We start from the raw sequence: 15,379 nt of genomic DNA, 5'->3' as shown, positions 1-15,379 counted from the left end.
TGACACGAAATTTTTGTGTTACATTCTTTTCGCTGCTATGTGTGCCTACCAGCAGAGTAATCTTAGAATGGCACGTCAAATGCTAGCCCGCAGTGTAAATTATTTACAGGCTCGTTTATTTGTCTCAGTTGTGGTTTTGATGACACGAACACCAGGGCGGCCGCCATGACAGGACGGCTCTCTTGACGTCGCTGTTCTCGTTGCACCATGGTCAGTCTGGATGCGCGTGCTAGAGCGAGCGAGGACGTCCACACCGGTTGTGATCACGCGCCTGGGCTGCATGATGTCAGTCCCAAAACTGTGACGTGATGCACAAAGCTGAGCAGCACGCACCAACAGTAGCCAGTGCTTTGGCTACGTCACAGGAGCCCTAACGTCGACACTTTGGGGCAAGGTGCATGGTGCGGCACTCAATGCGGCATGCTGATGCCGGTGTCGAAAGGGTATCTGTTCTGTGGTTTCTCATGCGTGCAAAGTTTAAAATTGATTTAAAATGCGCTTTAGTGAACAGTTGCTGTTGAAACTTCTTGGGGAGTATCTCCGTGCAAAAAGTAAGCTTTTTACATGCTAGTTATTTTAGCTGTGAAGTTTTGTGTCAGTACTCCTTTGAAGCAAAAGCTAACTTAGGAAAAAGTTGGTAGCGACTGCCGATCTAAATTGTGATGCGCACAGCCTGTCAACTCTTCCCCCCCTCTCCCCTGGGAACCCATTATACTCCAGCATGACTCCAGCTCTCTCACTGCTGCCAGAATTTTTGTTGTTCTCCCTTCTACAGCTTCTCTCCATCTCTTCCCTCTCCTGATTTCCCATACCCCCCCAAAAATTTCTCTCGCCCTCTCTTTTGCCCCGAGAGTTCACTGTTCCCCTCCCCAGGTGGTCAAGATTCATCCGAAGCCCTCTGCTACGGCGTGGCACACCTTGTCAACCAAAATGTAGCTTCGGCGTGTTAATCCCCACAATCAATCAACAAACATATCAGAACTAAATCGTTTTTATGAGTTAGTGTGCCACTATAAAAGTGGTAAAATAATAGATAATGAAAGTGATCAGATAGCAAGTGTCATACACCCCATCCTCAACGGAAGTTTCACGACAATTCTGTGCCATAGGATTTCTTCCTTCCTTGTTAGGGCCATTGTGGCCATAGTTTGGGCAAACTCTACTGCACTCCGTGGTTCAATCTGCTATATACACCATGTACGTACCCAACGCCAAAATCATTGAAATCAAAATAGAGCAAAATTTGGTGCCTGATAAGGCTGCACATACAATTTGCCTGCTGTGGCAATACGCTATGGAAACATGACCTTTTATCAATGCACTATGCCATGCGCACATGCAACTTTGGAGTTAAATCTTATGCTCAGACTTGTAATTGATGACTGTTCCATCAGCTGCATGAATTTGTCATTTCGGTGTGCTCTGGTGAAGCGGACTTAGAGGAAGAAGTGACCACTAAAAAAGTGCTGAGTCAACAAAGTGCACGCTGAATTGCCATCATCACCTGCGGCTGATCATCAGCGGAAGGAATGGTGTTGTGCTTGCGAGAACAGCCTAGCAGATGACAGTTGCACTGGCGGGATCTTTCTGCGTATGCTAGCTACTTTCGCTCATTTTGCCGCTTCCCAACATGATAAGGCACTCACCCGCCCGCAGGTCGACACTCCTGCGATATTATTAAAAAAAAATTTGGCGGCTGTACCTGTAAAGTTATATTCTGCCTACACTGCTCACTTGTCACCTTTCATGCCCCAACATGACACATACTGAACCCGCTTTAATTTAATTTTTAATATCATGCCCTATGGCAGTAGTTGCTGGTTTTGTCCTTGAGAAAACACCGTACTGGCACTGGAAACCCGCGGGTTTTCGGTGCAATTCTGAGTGCGATATGAAAAAGTGTGCTGCAAGCATGCCTGGTGACAAAGCAACGTGCTAGTTCTGGTTTCTTATTCCTATTGTAGTTACACATACAAAAAATATATGCAGACATTATTTATTAGTGGGAGCTTAGCTTAGCTTAGACCCAAAGCGTAGGTTGCACTACGCTTTGGGCCGGGAACATACAAACTGTTACATGTTCTTTTTCAAAACAAAGGTTTTAGTCGCAGCCAGTGTTTATCAAAATGCACATGCATCTTCTTGAATGCATGCTGGACGTCGAACTTGCTGGTATAAAAACGAACCAGTATTGCAAGCACAGCAGCTTGTTCTGAAAAAAAAATAAACCTTAAAAAAAAAAGGAGGATCGCTCCAAGTAGCGTCGTGTAACAACAATCCCTTTCTGTCACAATAATAATGATATCTTCACCGGCTGGGAACTTGATGAGAGGCCCAATGACCATCACGAGTGAATTATTACTTTTATCCGTACTCAGAGGCTGAAAACGTTGCTTAACAGCACGAATACAAAGCGGCAAAAAGAAAAGCGTGGCCTGGACCTCTCCACATATAATGAAACAAAGGTTTTACTATTTGCAGCCAGTGTTTATCAAAATGCACGTCTTCCTTGAATGCATGCTGGACGTCAAACTTGCTACTAAAATAACGAACCAGTAGTGCAAGCACAGCAGCTTGTTCAGAAAAAATAAGACCTGAAAAATAAATAAATAAAGGATCGCTCCAAGTAGCGTCATGCAACAACAATTCCTTGCAAAATACCGCAAACTTTATCGGTGGTAGAACACATAGGTGCAAGTTACTCGAAAGGGGCTACAGTTGGGCTGTAGTGAACTTCAAAAAACGCACGCCATGATGTCACCTGAAAAATAGTTTATTCATTGGCGGTTGTATGTAAATACACAATTTATTTTATCAATTAAACAATCTTGGATTCAGAATGGTACTTTTGTATATTTATTATAAAAAGAACCTTACTTTTGCAATTAGGTGTTTGTGGCTTTTAACGCTGCTAGGTGCATCGGTCGCTTCAATTCAACCAATAAACTGCCGTAAACTTGCGTGCCTTTGTAGTTGTGATTTATGCAGGAAATATCATTGAGAGGAACTATTTAGATGTGATCAGTATACCTTCAGGCTGGGGTCTAGTCGAATTTTGTGTTCCAGTGACATACTAGAGTACATTTTTATCCGTGTTTTAATTGCATGTTCTCATTCAAGTGATACGATCAAACAGAACTAGAAGCCCCACTACAATCGCCTAGTCATGTACTTGGGGATGGCTTTGGTCAGTGGCAGCCAATCGCACAAACAAGGTTTTGTGACGTCGTAGAGGAATTTTCGGGATGATGCTGGGGATTGTTCTGGAGGCAAAACAGTCTTTTTAAAGGGACACTGACGGCTTAATTACTGCATAATTAAAAGATTGTATGTCTCTAAGGTCTTTTGACTTTTTTGCGTTGGCGAACAATGCTTTGTTTGCTGAGAAATAAACAATTAAGGCTGGAAGTAAAGCTGTCATTTCTCCCTTCCGTTTCCTTGCCATGTTTTTGCACCTCACAAAGGGCCCACAGCAGTTTGGGGCACTATTTTCAGTTTTACTCAGTCGTCGCCGTCTTCCTCAGTGCCGGTTCTCATTGGCTTTCACTTTCGTGGCGAAGATTCGAAGACAATTCGGAAGGTGTTTTTTTAATGCCCTGGCATAGCCGCACCCAGGCAACAGGCAGAGTTGGTAGATGGAGCTTGATGATTCAGGCACCACACTCCAAGGTTGTGCTTCCGCCTGGGAGCAGGCATTAAAAATATACGCACAACTTCTCAAGCAATTATCTGCTGCTTCAATTCACACCAATGGCGCTAACACCATTTGTTGCATATATAAGCGCCAGTGACCAGCAGGCAGGGTAAGCTTGGAAGAACGACCGAACCCAGACTTGAAGACTCGTACACAAGGAGAGAGTGGGACAACACAATACCAAGGAACTGGCTTCACAGAATGCAATAACATTTTTAGACTTAAAACTAATCGTTTTAATTCTGGACACGTTTGCTGGATGTACTTTCCCTGCACTAAGAAGCAGCACGTTCTACCATTCGAGTCGTCACATTCCAAGATAGTCAAGAGCGACATAGCATTACTGTGTTTTAACAATTGTTAAAACACAGTAATGCTATGTCGCTCTTAGGAAAAGCTGCAACCATTCAATAGAACAAATTGTTTGGCAAACAAGTTCCACGTTTATAGGCAGCTGGTTTCCTCAATACTGTTTTAAAGTCGGTAGCTGAAACAAAGTTAAAAAACATGAAAAAAGAATTGGATGGGAGGGTACACGCATGTGCTTTTAAGGACCATAAGAAAGTGTAATTCACAAGATTTCGCACAATATTAAAAAAGTGGCCACCAGGCATGGAGTATGTATAGTGTTTTCGGCGCCGTGTAAGCTGGCAAGCCTTTGTACCAAAACTGAAAAGCGGAAACCAAAGGACGTGCACAACCCGCCATGCCACAAAATTCACGAAGTGCACTACAAGCGTTATCTACCGCATGCCACTGATGTGCGATAAAGTGTATATAGGGCAGGCGGGACACTGTCTCAATGTTCGTCTAAAACCATGAAACATCTGTCACGTCAGGCGGAGGGGCAAACTTGCCTGCCCATTGCCGAGGGTGTGGCTGCACACCACCCTGATAAAACATTATTGTTTGGGAAGCCACAAAGTGCAAGAGGGAGCTGATAGGAGCATATGAAATGCGAGAGCACAGTCCTAACGAGTGCGTGAGTGTGCCCTCACTAACGCTATCAGGCAAAGAAGTAGGTTATTTGGAAAAGTGTCGACACTGGAATTTGTCATTAGCATGCCATTATATTTTATTTCTTATAGCACATGGCCGATCCAGGTTTTCCTTCGCATTCTCATTCATTAAACTGTTGCTAGTCCCAGCATGTGTGTGTTCTCCCACCATCTCCTTGTGTACGTGTCATCAAGGCCGGGTTCCGTCATTCTTTCAAGTACCAACATGCCAGCATCAAACTCTTCTAGGGTAAAAAAAAGTGTTCCGTGGTGTCTCTGTTCGCTTTTCTTGTCCTCGTCCGCATGCGCTTTGAATTTTGAAGTTAAACTGTATGCTGTATCATTGCTTTTGCAACGGTACCCTATGAAAATCTATCTACGCAAGCACAACCACCACATGCAGTGGTAGTCAACACTTTAAATATTTTTCTTGTCCCTACTCCCTGCTTGATTGTGCTTCACATACTTTGCACAGAGATCAATTTCCAAGGTATCGTTTTCTTTAAAATGAAATCGGCGACAGTATAAACCTTTGCCTGTCAGCACAGCACTTCCTGGTTTGGCTCTTTTTTTTCGCTTGTACACATACAACTGAAAAGGCTGTGCTAAATGTTCTTTACACTTAATTAACCTTGAACAGCAGAGCTGTTTAAGCTCTTGGTTGCGACATCCATGAACAGAAATACCGAGCGCACGCAAGCGTGCGTCTCATGAGGGAATGCCCGGCGTTGTCCAGGCTTGCGCGTGTGCTTGCGCCACATTAGGGGCTCACAAAAAGACGGAGAAAAAATACCGAGCGCACGTGATCATGCGCGTTGTGAACACCACCCGGCATCGTCCAACTCCACCTTCTAGAACATTCTGCCCGGCGTTCGCGGTGTGATCCCTGGCGTGCTCTTCTCTTTGCCAGTTCCTGTGCATTCCCAGCTGATGTGGGGAGCACAGACCAGGTCACGCTACAGACGACGAGTAGGCGCGCAGGTGGTTGCTGCCGGTTCTACCGTCTGCTAATGCGGTCCACTTTGTGAGAGATGTGAAAGCCCGCGAACAAAATGATCTGGGCCTGCCAGTCATGAAGACTTTTTAGCGGCGAGTTCGGAAATGCGTGTCAGGTGCAACACCTGGGTCCGCGACAGAGGGAGAGGGGCTGCCAGCTCAGCTTTTTCTCCAGCCTTGCAGCACTCGAGCAGGCTGCACCAATTTTTTTTTTTAAATGCAGTATGCTTCACTTCACCTGGTTCAGCAGATTGTCGCTTATGGCTTTCAAAGAACCAGCTCCTGTGGGGCTGTGGAGGAGACAAGCTAGGCTTTTCAGTCACTCTGAACTAGTTCCAAATAATTTCGTTTGCATTTGTAGTAAAGGTTGACCAACCAAAAATTTATATTAAGCATGCAAAGCTTGCTGAGTGGTATTCACGCAAAATAACTGCCTCACAACAAAAAGGACGTCGCATATTTCAAACTCTCATCAGTCACTGCCATAACGCCGCCCACATACAGGCAGCAAACACCGCATTCACAGATGAATTATTCTTGTGTGTGCTTTTATCCCAACATGCATCTGAGAATGCTGAGAAACGAGGTCCGATTTGGTCGCTAACACGTGTCTTGCAGCTAGTAAGCGACACGATGAGGCACATCATGCTCTTCCAAGGTGACAACAGAGCAGCAGCAAGCCTTGCTGCTCACCAAAAAAGTCGACATTAATTGTCACGTCAGGACAAAAAAAAAAAAAAAAAGGCACAGTTGCCACCTTGCAAGATCCAAGACTGAAACACAAAGTTAAGACGCTAATATATAAAAAAAATCTTCAATTTTTCTGAAATTCTCCCCAGATGTAGGCCTTCACATGTACTTGCATTGGCGTCAAAAACATGTCGCATCATTTTGCTCCTGGAGAACGTACAGCGCGAGAGAGGAGCCCTATCCGCCCGGCTCTCCACGACGTACTGTAGTGATAGCGACTTCCTTCAGACTTTTATACATTATATATGTTTTGTATAAAAGGCAAATGATCCCTCCATGAATACAATAACTGAGAATGGAACACCACCACCAACAAAAAAATCCAAGCCAGCTTGCACAACGGTGCATGCCTGATGCCACAGCAGAGCTGCAACATCAGGCTTGCACCGTTTAGCTTGCTAAGCTAAACTCGACGAGAGCCATGTAACTGAGGACCATTTACCCTGTGTGTATATATATACATGGCACTCGTCAGCAGAAGACAAATCAAATGCAAAGTATATAAGTGCTCTATTTGTATAGTGCCCTCTTGCTCAAATGCACACTTCCACGCACCCGTTCAGGGTCCTCGGCTTATTGTTGTTAATTACCTTCTCGCATGGCAGCGTGGCGCATTTCCTGACAAGCCGCCTCTTCCCTAGACGCCCGGATCTTCTTTGGTGACCCCATCCCCCATGTGCGCGGCACAGCGTCAGAGAAAGCTCTGCCGCCGCCAAATGTCACAAGAAACGGGCGCTTCCTTGTTGAAAAAGCTCCTTTAAAAGTGAAGCTGAACATTAAGGAACCAGAAGAAAGAAGAAGTCCACACAGCTGAGCAGGCAGAGCCGATCACATTTTAAATAGATTTGCTTGGCAGAGGTAGCAACTGGTGAAGTCTCGGCGTTATGAGTGTGGCATGCGACGTCAGGAGCAGACAACAGGTGGTGGGCATGTTTCTGTTCACTGACGGCGCAACCAATTCTCACTTGTGGTTATATGCTGTTTCTTTATTCAGATGCTTAAACTTCTAATTTACAGTTTTGCGTAGCGAGTGCATTAGCCTTCCTTACAACCGATTCCTGGCCAATCCCCCCCAAGGGTACGTGCCATACTACAAGGAACATCACGAGACGCACGATCATGTGCGCTCGTAATTTTCTCGGCATTTTTTGTGTGTATAGACATTGCAACCAAGAGGTTAAACAGCTTGGCTGTTAAAATGTCATTTTTAATGTCCACATTGGCACCATTACAACCAATCTACGCCCAATTTAAAGTGTATATATTGGGGGGAATACAACAAAACTCTTTGGTTCAGCCTCAAATTAAAAGAAAGCGCTTTTTAAATTTTTGCGAAACTCTCCCAAGAAGTTGACTACTAAATTTGCTTTCTGTGCTTGCAAGTTCACCATACATGCCAAAACTTCAGGCAGCACTTACAATTAGCTTATTTTGTGTAGAAAATGTTTATCACACTTTAGGCTGCTACGATAAAAAACCTGAAAAGCATTTGAGGGATGTACGACGTCGCAATTTCCTTTGGTTAGTAGCAGGGGCGGATCCAGGCTTTTTCTGAGGGGGGGGTCAGCTCCTATCAGTGATGACGATGATGATGAGGAGGAGGAGCCTTATTTATTCACTGAAATTTCGGGAAAGAAAAAAAAAAAAAAAAAAGAAAAAGAAAAACAAGGAATACAACAAGTCATCAATTCACCCTTTTCTGCGACCTGAGTGTTCATCTTCTTGGAGGTTTAAATTCAACAATTATGGGAGGGGTCAGGACATCCGGACCCCCCCTCTGGATCCGCCAATGGTTAGTAGTACAAACACCTTGCACCATATTAAAAATACCGAAGATCCAGCACCCCTTTCCTAAAGGGCAGCACCACTAGAACGAAGCCTGGAAATGCAACGTTTTTGATGACAATAAAAGTGCATGCAAAAGTCTAAATCTGGGGAGAATTTCAGAAAAATCGAAGATGTGTTTTTTTTATATATTAATGTCTGAACTTCGTGTTTTTCAGTTTTCTCATCAAATTCGCACGCCCGTTGCATCTTAACCGTATTTTATGCAATTATAGTTGGTGTGTGTGTGCTTATAAATGTAAGAAGCACACGTGAGTAAAACTCAAAGGTTTGAACTTAAGTACTTCTTGTAATATTTAGGCTCTGAGCTTGAAAAAAATTGGGCTCTGACCAAATTTAACGTTCTATTGCAAGAAATTTATATTTTGTCAGACACAACCACTTGAGAAATTTATGCCGGGAGCAAATTCAGCATAAAATTTATGAATTTCTCCTTATAAATATTTCTGCAGACAGATGTCGCTAAAGTATTCTGAGGTGCACGGGCAGGTAGTGGTGGGGGGTTCACCTTGTCGAGTTCCAAAATTTTTTACAGTTAGACGATTTTTCCTGGAGAGAATATTGGTGAATCTGGATACTAGAATAATCAGGGAATGATATAAATTTCAAGCAGATTAAAGAGGTTGACCAGCCACCCTTCGTTCGATCTCATCTGAAATCACCTTATCATCGGGTGAGGAAAAACGCTCGAGATGTTTATGGTGGCTGGCGACAGGTGGTATGTGGATCAATTTGGTCTCTCATTCACCTCTGCCCGATTGCTGCAGTGGTGGCCAGCTGTTTATGGTGGCATTTCTATCTTCCCTGCTCGCGAATGTGACCTTGCGCACCCCAGCAAAACGTTGCAGGGTTTCTTATTGCGGGAACCCAAAATTGCACGCTACGCTGTGAAGCTTGCGTGCCTCTTGAGTTTGGTTCATAGGTTGCCAATCAAACAAAATAAAGCACTGTTCTGTGCTTGCAAGTTCACCATACATGCCAAAACTTCAGGCAGCACTTACAATTAGATTATTTTGTGTAGAAAATGTTTATCACACTTTAGGCTGCTACGATAAAAAAAACCTGAAAAGCATTTCAGGGATGTACGCCGTCGCAACCCCGACCTAAGATCATAGAAATGCCCTGTTGAAAAACTGGCTGCCGCAAGCATTCAGAGAGCTCACACATGATTGACTATTACTCCGCGGTGGTGGCAGCAGACTAAGCCACACTTTCTGTCATTCGTGTCAAATTTGTGGGCAGCTGTACTGCACCAACATCGAGGAAAGTGGACGACGTCTAATAATTAGTTACTACAAGGAGCTTTGTATGCAATGAATACAGTGAAACCTTGGTGACACGTTTTTTCGAAAATCTTATTATCCAAGGAGGTTAAAAAAAGCAAGGAAATATGCATACTCCGTATGCTACTCAGTTTTATTGAGCAACATTGAAGTAGCTGGTCAATTTGTGCTGCACTTTCTTCTTTTCAATGCCCAGGAGTAAATTCTCATGAAACGTAAAGAAACGCTGCCGGTATTTTTTTCTTTGCTGGACACTGTTCTAAGACAACCCACGTTGTAACCAGTCACCAATCACTTCTGCTGCCCGAATTTCCTTGAACCGTGTGAGCAGGATGTTTTCCATTTTCTTATGCTTCGCACCTCACGTTTGTTTTACCCCAGGGCCGAAAACTTGCAGCTTCTTTCGAAGTTCGTCTTGCTGACTGAAAATAGTGTTCAGTATTGACACTGGAAAATCGAGGTCACGTGCCAAGTTAACATGCTTCCTTTTCGAATTTGTGCGCAATTTACCCTTTTTCTTTTAATCTGAGCGCCTTGTATTTCGTCGACATTGTCACAAGCCTGGCAGCACCCCATGCACAGCAACAAGGCAGCCAGAGGAGAACAAAAAAATAGCCTCAGAACCACAGCAGCACCACCGAACACAGCAACAAGGCAGAAAGAGAACAAAAAACAGCGCGGGAACCACGAAGCATGGCAGAAGTCGGGAAGGGAAGTTGCGCCTGTCGAAAGCATTGTGCACATTCCTTGATTATGATACGTTTCGTTAGATCAAGTGATGCATTCCCTGCCGTATCTTCATCATAAGACTTAGTGGAGACGCCTGGCAGCGATGTTTTTGCCGCAAAACAACGTGCAGACCATGTCATGTTGGAATGCATTTTGAGCTAGTATACCGAAGAATAAATGCAAGATTTCTAAAAATGTCGATCAAGATCCACTCTCGCGGTCGTATTATCAAATTTTCGGCAAAAATATGATTGTATTAAACACGTGAAAATGCATTATTTCTAAGGGACAATGGCCGGGAATGAAAAGAAAAACATTTTAGGCCGAAAAACAAATGAACCCTTTGAGGGTCACGGCCGTACATGTACAGCATCAGCAAACACTTTCAAAATGGTCAATGACGTACATGTACAGCATTGCTTGTATCTTTAAAAAGCGCGTTTTTGACCAACTTCTCTTGCTTGGCATGTGCTGCCACACTTCGGAAATACGTCAATTTCTTTTCGTGCGCCGATGGCTCTTCTTTTAATATTTTTATGATTTACTTCAGCAGTGCGCCGGCTCTCGTTTGCACATCCGCTAAAGGGGGGGCGTGCTGGGTATCGCCCACCTGGCGCTTGGGCACCTCTCGCTTCTTGCGCTTGCTACAGACCAAGGTCGCCTGCGAAATTGACGAGGCTCTTTTCTCCCTTTTTTTTTTGTATTTTATGAGCGGTGCGCCGTCTATCGCTACCGCATCCGGCCGCGCGCGCCCGTGAGCGCAGTGGCTGGTTTCGGTATCGACCGTATCGTCCTCTGGGCGCTTCCCCCTTTTCGCGCCCGCAAAACTGATGTCTTTCTGATTTTGATTAGCTCAAAAGGTACCGGCTTGTTACTCTCTCGGTTTTATTTAAAATTTTTCTTGTGTTACTCATGAATAAACCACATATATTTAACAACATAAACAATTTTTCTGTCACTTTATGGTCACCCTAAAAAAAAATAATTTTTTCTCGAAATAGATTCATCCGAACAATTTAAATCGGCAATAAAAAAATCGACCCCGGGGGGTCGCATTTGGCGAAAAAATTCGACCCTCACAGGGATAAGCAGAATCGTATCAACGAGATTCCACTGTATAATGAATGCGGGACAAAAGTTCTTTTCATTATTTACGGGGTTGGGTATACTGAATTAGTTGATATACTGACAAATTTTTCAGCACACATTATCTGTTCAGTATAACTGGGTTTGATTGAAACAGGTATGTACTGTATCTTGCAATGGGTTACTGTAACAACGACAGTTTGCAATTTTTACAGGGCTCCGACAATCCCAGCATTCCTCTAGTACCAGAACTTGCCCATCTGTACCCGAGAAAAGCAAATCCCCGATTATTATCTTGCAGCAATCACAGGGCCAGCAACTTGAGAATGCCCAAGGGGGCAAACAAGTTCACCATTCAAACTGAGCCTCTCCATTATGCTACGAGGCAGAGTAGTTGGATAGCTACAGATTAATTTAGACCAGCCGAATAACGTGCGCCAGGATATTGTATGCACGGGTGCTTTGGAACAACAATATGCACAGAAACATTTCTGCACGAACGCAGGTATCGGTGGCACCACCAAACGCATGCAGCTATTGTACTACAAGTTTTCAAAGGCTCGGCTTCCCCCTTCTCGACCACAGCCAGGAGAAACCTTACTGCAGATGTGCACTGCAAGAGATTTTAAGCGTCTCAGTTGACAAAAACATTTGTGCTGTATTTGCTTTTATTTTGAGTATGCATACAAATAGTCAATGTTTGTTTTTTGATCGGTCATTCATGACTGCTGCCATAAAAAAACACTTCTGTGGTCTCGGAAAGATGCTCTCTTTTTTCTGCACAAGGATGATTGACCACATCTCTCAGAGGTAGCACAAGGCTGAGAGCCATGTAAGCATAACTGACCACAAACATCTTTAAAACTCAATTCAACTAAACCCCAACAGGCACGACTTTTCTTGATAAGTAAAATTCACCATGAAAGAAAATGGTGCTATAAAAGTATGAAACAGACAACAGGACCATTCCTAAAGCAGTCTTTAAAATGCAGACCAAGAGGTTATGTCAAAAGAATATCTTCTGGAATACTATTTGGGGCTTATAACATCCCACAATGTACAAAAAATGTCAGATTGGGAGACTCAAAAAGCACTGTTCCCTGAAGGGCCTCATGCAGTTGTAAAGCCCGGGTGCTGACCAAGAGCACCTGTCCACTGTTGAGGCCTGGCACCAACGCCGTCACTTGGCGGCCGCCGCCTCTCATCGCACACCAGTGGCCAGGGCGTAGCCACCACCCCCCCTCCTTGGGCTGCCGTCCAGCCAGGCCAGCTCTCGGCGAAGGGCTGCTCGTATCACAGGAACATGCCGCACCAGAGCAGCGTGGAATGTGTGGCTAGCTGCAGGCCTTCATCAGCTCCAGCAGGCAGCCGACGGCACCGAAGTAGCCCTGCGGGAGAGAGGGTGAGCCTTCCCCCCCGGAGGACGCGCCACCCGGCCACTGCTCACCTCGTGCTCCAGGAAGAGGGCCTTGAGCGTGCCCTTGGACCAGAACTGCATCGCATATGCCAGCATGCGCATCGAAATGGGGTTCACCCGCAGGAAGTTGCCCACAAAGACGACGCGGGCGATGCCCTCGTTGATGGCGCACATGCGGGCGATAGAGCCAATGTTGTTGGTGATGGTGACCAGCGTGGCACGAGCAAGGTCCTCCCGCGACGCAGCCTCCCGCCGGGCCCGACAGTTCATGTTTCCGAAGCTACTAGCCACAGTGTCGGCTCGTAGATCAAACTTTGGGTAATCTCCACCGTAGATATCGCGCACGAGCTTGTCGACGTGGGTGCTGTCCCCCCTCTGGGCCAGCTCAATGGCCTCCTCGAAGGTTTCGCAGCCCGTGAGCAGGCAACAGAGGCCGAGGAAGGTGCCCCCTCCGAGACTGGTGCCCGTCACACGGTGGTACTCAGTGGGCGACCGCACGGCGAGGATGCTCACCCCCGAGCCGATGTTCACCACCAGGTACGGGTAGGGGTTGCTGAAGTCATAGGGCATCTTGACGCACCGCTCCATGGGACTGCTGTAGTAGTAGCACTCCCGGCTGTTGTGTGCCTCCATGTAGTGGATGCCTCGGATCAGGGAGTCCATTTCGTCAAACTTGTGCAGCCCCAAGCCCACCTGGGTGCGGAAGTCGTGCTCAAACTTGTGGGCCCCGCCCCCCGTGGCACACACGGTGGAGGCCAGGCTGGCGATCCCCTTGGCCTTGGCCAGCTCCAAGAAGCGGGGCATCTCGCTCGTTGGGAAGCGGATGAAATGCAGCGTGCCCTCGATGCCTCCCACCTCGACGCCGTCCATCTGCAGGTGGACGTCCCGCTTGCCGGACTGGCCATACGCGGCGTTTTTCTTCAGGTAGTGCTTGATGCGCTCCAGGGCCTCCGCCGTCTCCGGCCCATCCTCCACTGCGGGCTCGAAGTAGACCAACTTCACCAGGGTGCCTCCAATGTCCATGCCAAACCAGGGCATAGCTGGGGGCAAAAGGGGCAATCTCGAGTTTGCAGCGCTCGCATCGGGTCAGCGTAGCCGGATACTCACGCGGTTGTGGCGAGGGCACCCGGGCGCTAGCCGTCGCGTCCCCGTTTACGTTGGCCATGGCCGCTTTCCTGCCATCCGAATCCAGCCTAGTCCCCGGAGTGGCCGTTGGCCAGCCACTGAAAGGAAAACAGTTGGCACCGCGTTCAACAACGCTTTGCACTTGCACAAGTCAACGACACGCCACGTAGTATAAGGCAGTGCAGGCCCGATTAGCACACAAGTCTGCTAGCCGATCGAATTCACTCATTAAGAGCACGAGTCCGCCGAACTGAGGAAGCCCAGAGTGAAGCTCACGAGAGGTTCATGACGTTCCGGAAAAACCGCCAAGTAAAGAATACCGCACGTCTTCCTCGGGCAGCCCGACGCAGGCGAATAATCGCGCGACCTTTCGCTAGTTCTGGGATAGGAAAAAGTTTCCGCTTCAAGCTGTGGGAAAAACAAAAAAAATACGTAGCAGATGGATGCTTGCCCGCAGGCCACGTGGGGCAGCACTCAAGGCTGTACACAGTGACGTAACTGGAGTTTTCAAGGTTTTTCCTCCTTACAATGCAGACGCTGCGTGGCCATCAGCACCAGTACTTCCTCACCAAGTGACTCCCTTGTCTAAAGAGGCCACCCTGAGTTGCAAATAGCACAAACCACGTATTTTCTATCAACTTCGACCATTTATCACATTAGTTCGGATACGCAGTACGCGTCCAAAGCGGTTGAAGCGAGACAGAAACACACCTGTTTTCGATTACAAGCGAATAAAATCTTTCAGCAGCAGTTTCCTTGTAGGCACTACGTATGCACCCTCACCAATTCAGCCCAGAGGCTCGCGCGGGGTCTGCTCTACACTACATCAGAATTCATGCGCCGAAATGTCAAAACAAAGCCAATACGAAGCCTATTAGCGTGCACACAACCGAAAGTTAAGTTTCGGGCTAAAGTGAAAATGAAGTGTCTTAATTGACACATCTTACCAGACTGCTAGTTCACTGTAACCAGACGACAAAAGTCAAGCCACCATTTTCTAGGCGCCCCGCACACAAGATTAGAAAAAACATTGAATCATTAAAAAGATATTAAATAACCACTTATATTTTTGTTTAGGCAAAAATTAATACTTACAATTATTGTGTTGAGCGTACCGGTACTTACGACAAACTCTATGCTTACGACCATGCTTAATGAACATTCCGTGCAGTCCTTTTTGCTTCTACAATGTTGTCGTTTCCGAAGTGTGTTTCAAGCGCAATGACCCCGCACCCTGCGCCGTAGAGCACGCGCACGACGCTATGTCAAACGTGTAAAAATTTACCTATTTGTTCAAATTTTAGTTTAATGTGCACAGGAGAACTGAGAAACTTAAAACAATTTTTCACGGCACTTTGGAAGCCTGTTTGATTTATGGTTACAGTAAATGCAAAATGTGCCGTGCACTTTTAGTTGAAACTCACCTGCGTGTTTTGTGCAATTATTGGTTACGGTA

The 15,379-nt window shown here is 46.0% G+C and overlaps 1 protein-coding gene across 5 annotated transcripts; it reads right to left on the bottom strand.

Annotated features, from left to right (window-relative positions):
* Positions 1-12,031: 12,031 nt before the first annotated feature.
* Positions 12,032-15,174, bottom strand: Fbl (pantothenate kinase 3 fbl). 5 transcript variants are annotated; one of them, XM_077687653.1, is made up of 4 exons: positions 15,019-15,174; positions 13,906-14,021; positions 12,829-13,838; positions 12,032-12,769 (listed from the first exon to the last, which is right to left on the bottom strand). In XM_077687653.1, exons 2-4 carry the CDS (start codon positions 13,961-13,963, stop codon positions 12,716-12,718), a joined length of 1,122 nt encoding a protein of 373 aa, XP_077543779.1. In that variant the 5' UTR covers positions 13,964-14,021; positions 15,019-15,174; the 3' UTR covers positions 12,032-12,715. The 5 variants fall into 5 exon arrangements, with proteins under 5 accessions (XP_077543779.1, XP_077543778.1, XP_077543780.1 ...); XM_077687652.1 differs by lacking the exon at positions 15,019-15,174 and adding an exon at positions 14,871-14,926; XM_077687654.1 differs by lacking the exon at positions 15,019-15,174 and adding an exon at positions 14,635-14,864.
* Between the last annotated feature and the right edge of the window lie 205 nt (positions 15,175-15,379).

This window comes from Haemaphysalis longicornis, unplaced genomic scaffold, assembly GCF_048455015.1.
Source record: "Haemaphysalis longicornis isolate Haplotype H1 unplaced genomic scaffold, Haemaphysalis longicornis Haplotype H1 scaffold_1, whole genome shotgun sequence".
In the NCBI taxonomy this organism is placed as follows: domain Eukaryota; kingdom Metazoa; phylum Arthropoda; class Arachnida; order Ixodida; family Ixodidae; genus Haemaphysalis; species Haemaphysalis longicornis.
This window is presented reverse-complemented; position numbering and strand designations above follow the sequence as displayed.

What these genes read in the sequence shown, in the direction of transcription:
- Fbl (XM_077687651.1), bottom strand. An exon ending in GGTGCCCTCGCCACAACCGC is followed by an intron (nt 13,839 to 13,905) that starts GTGAGTATCCGG and finishes TTTTGCCCCCAG; the next exon opens with CTATGCCCTGGTTTGGCATG. An exon ending in CCCTCTTCCTGGAGCACGAG is followed by an intron (nt 12,770 to 12,828) that starts GTGAGCAGTGGC and finishes TCTCTCCCGCAG; the next exon opens with GGCTACTTCGGTGCCGTCGG.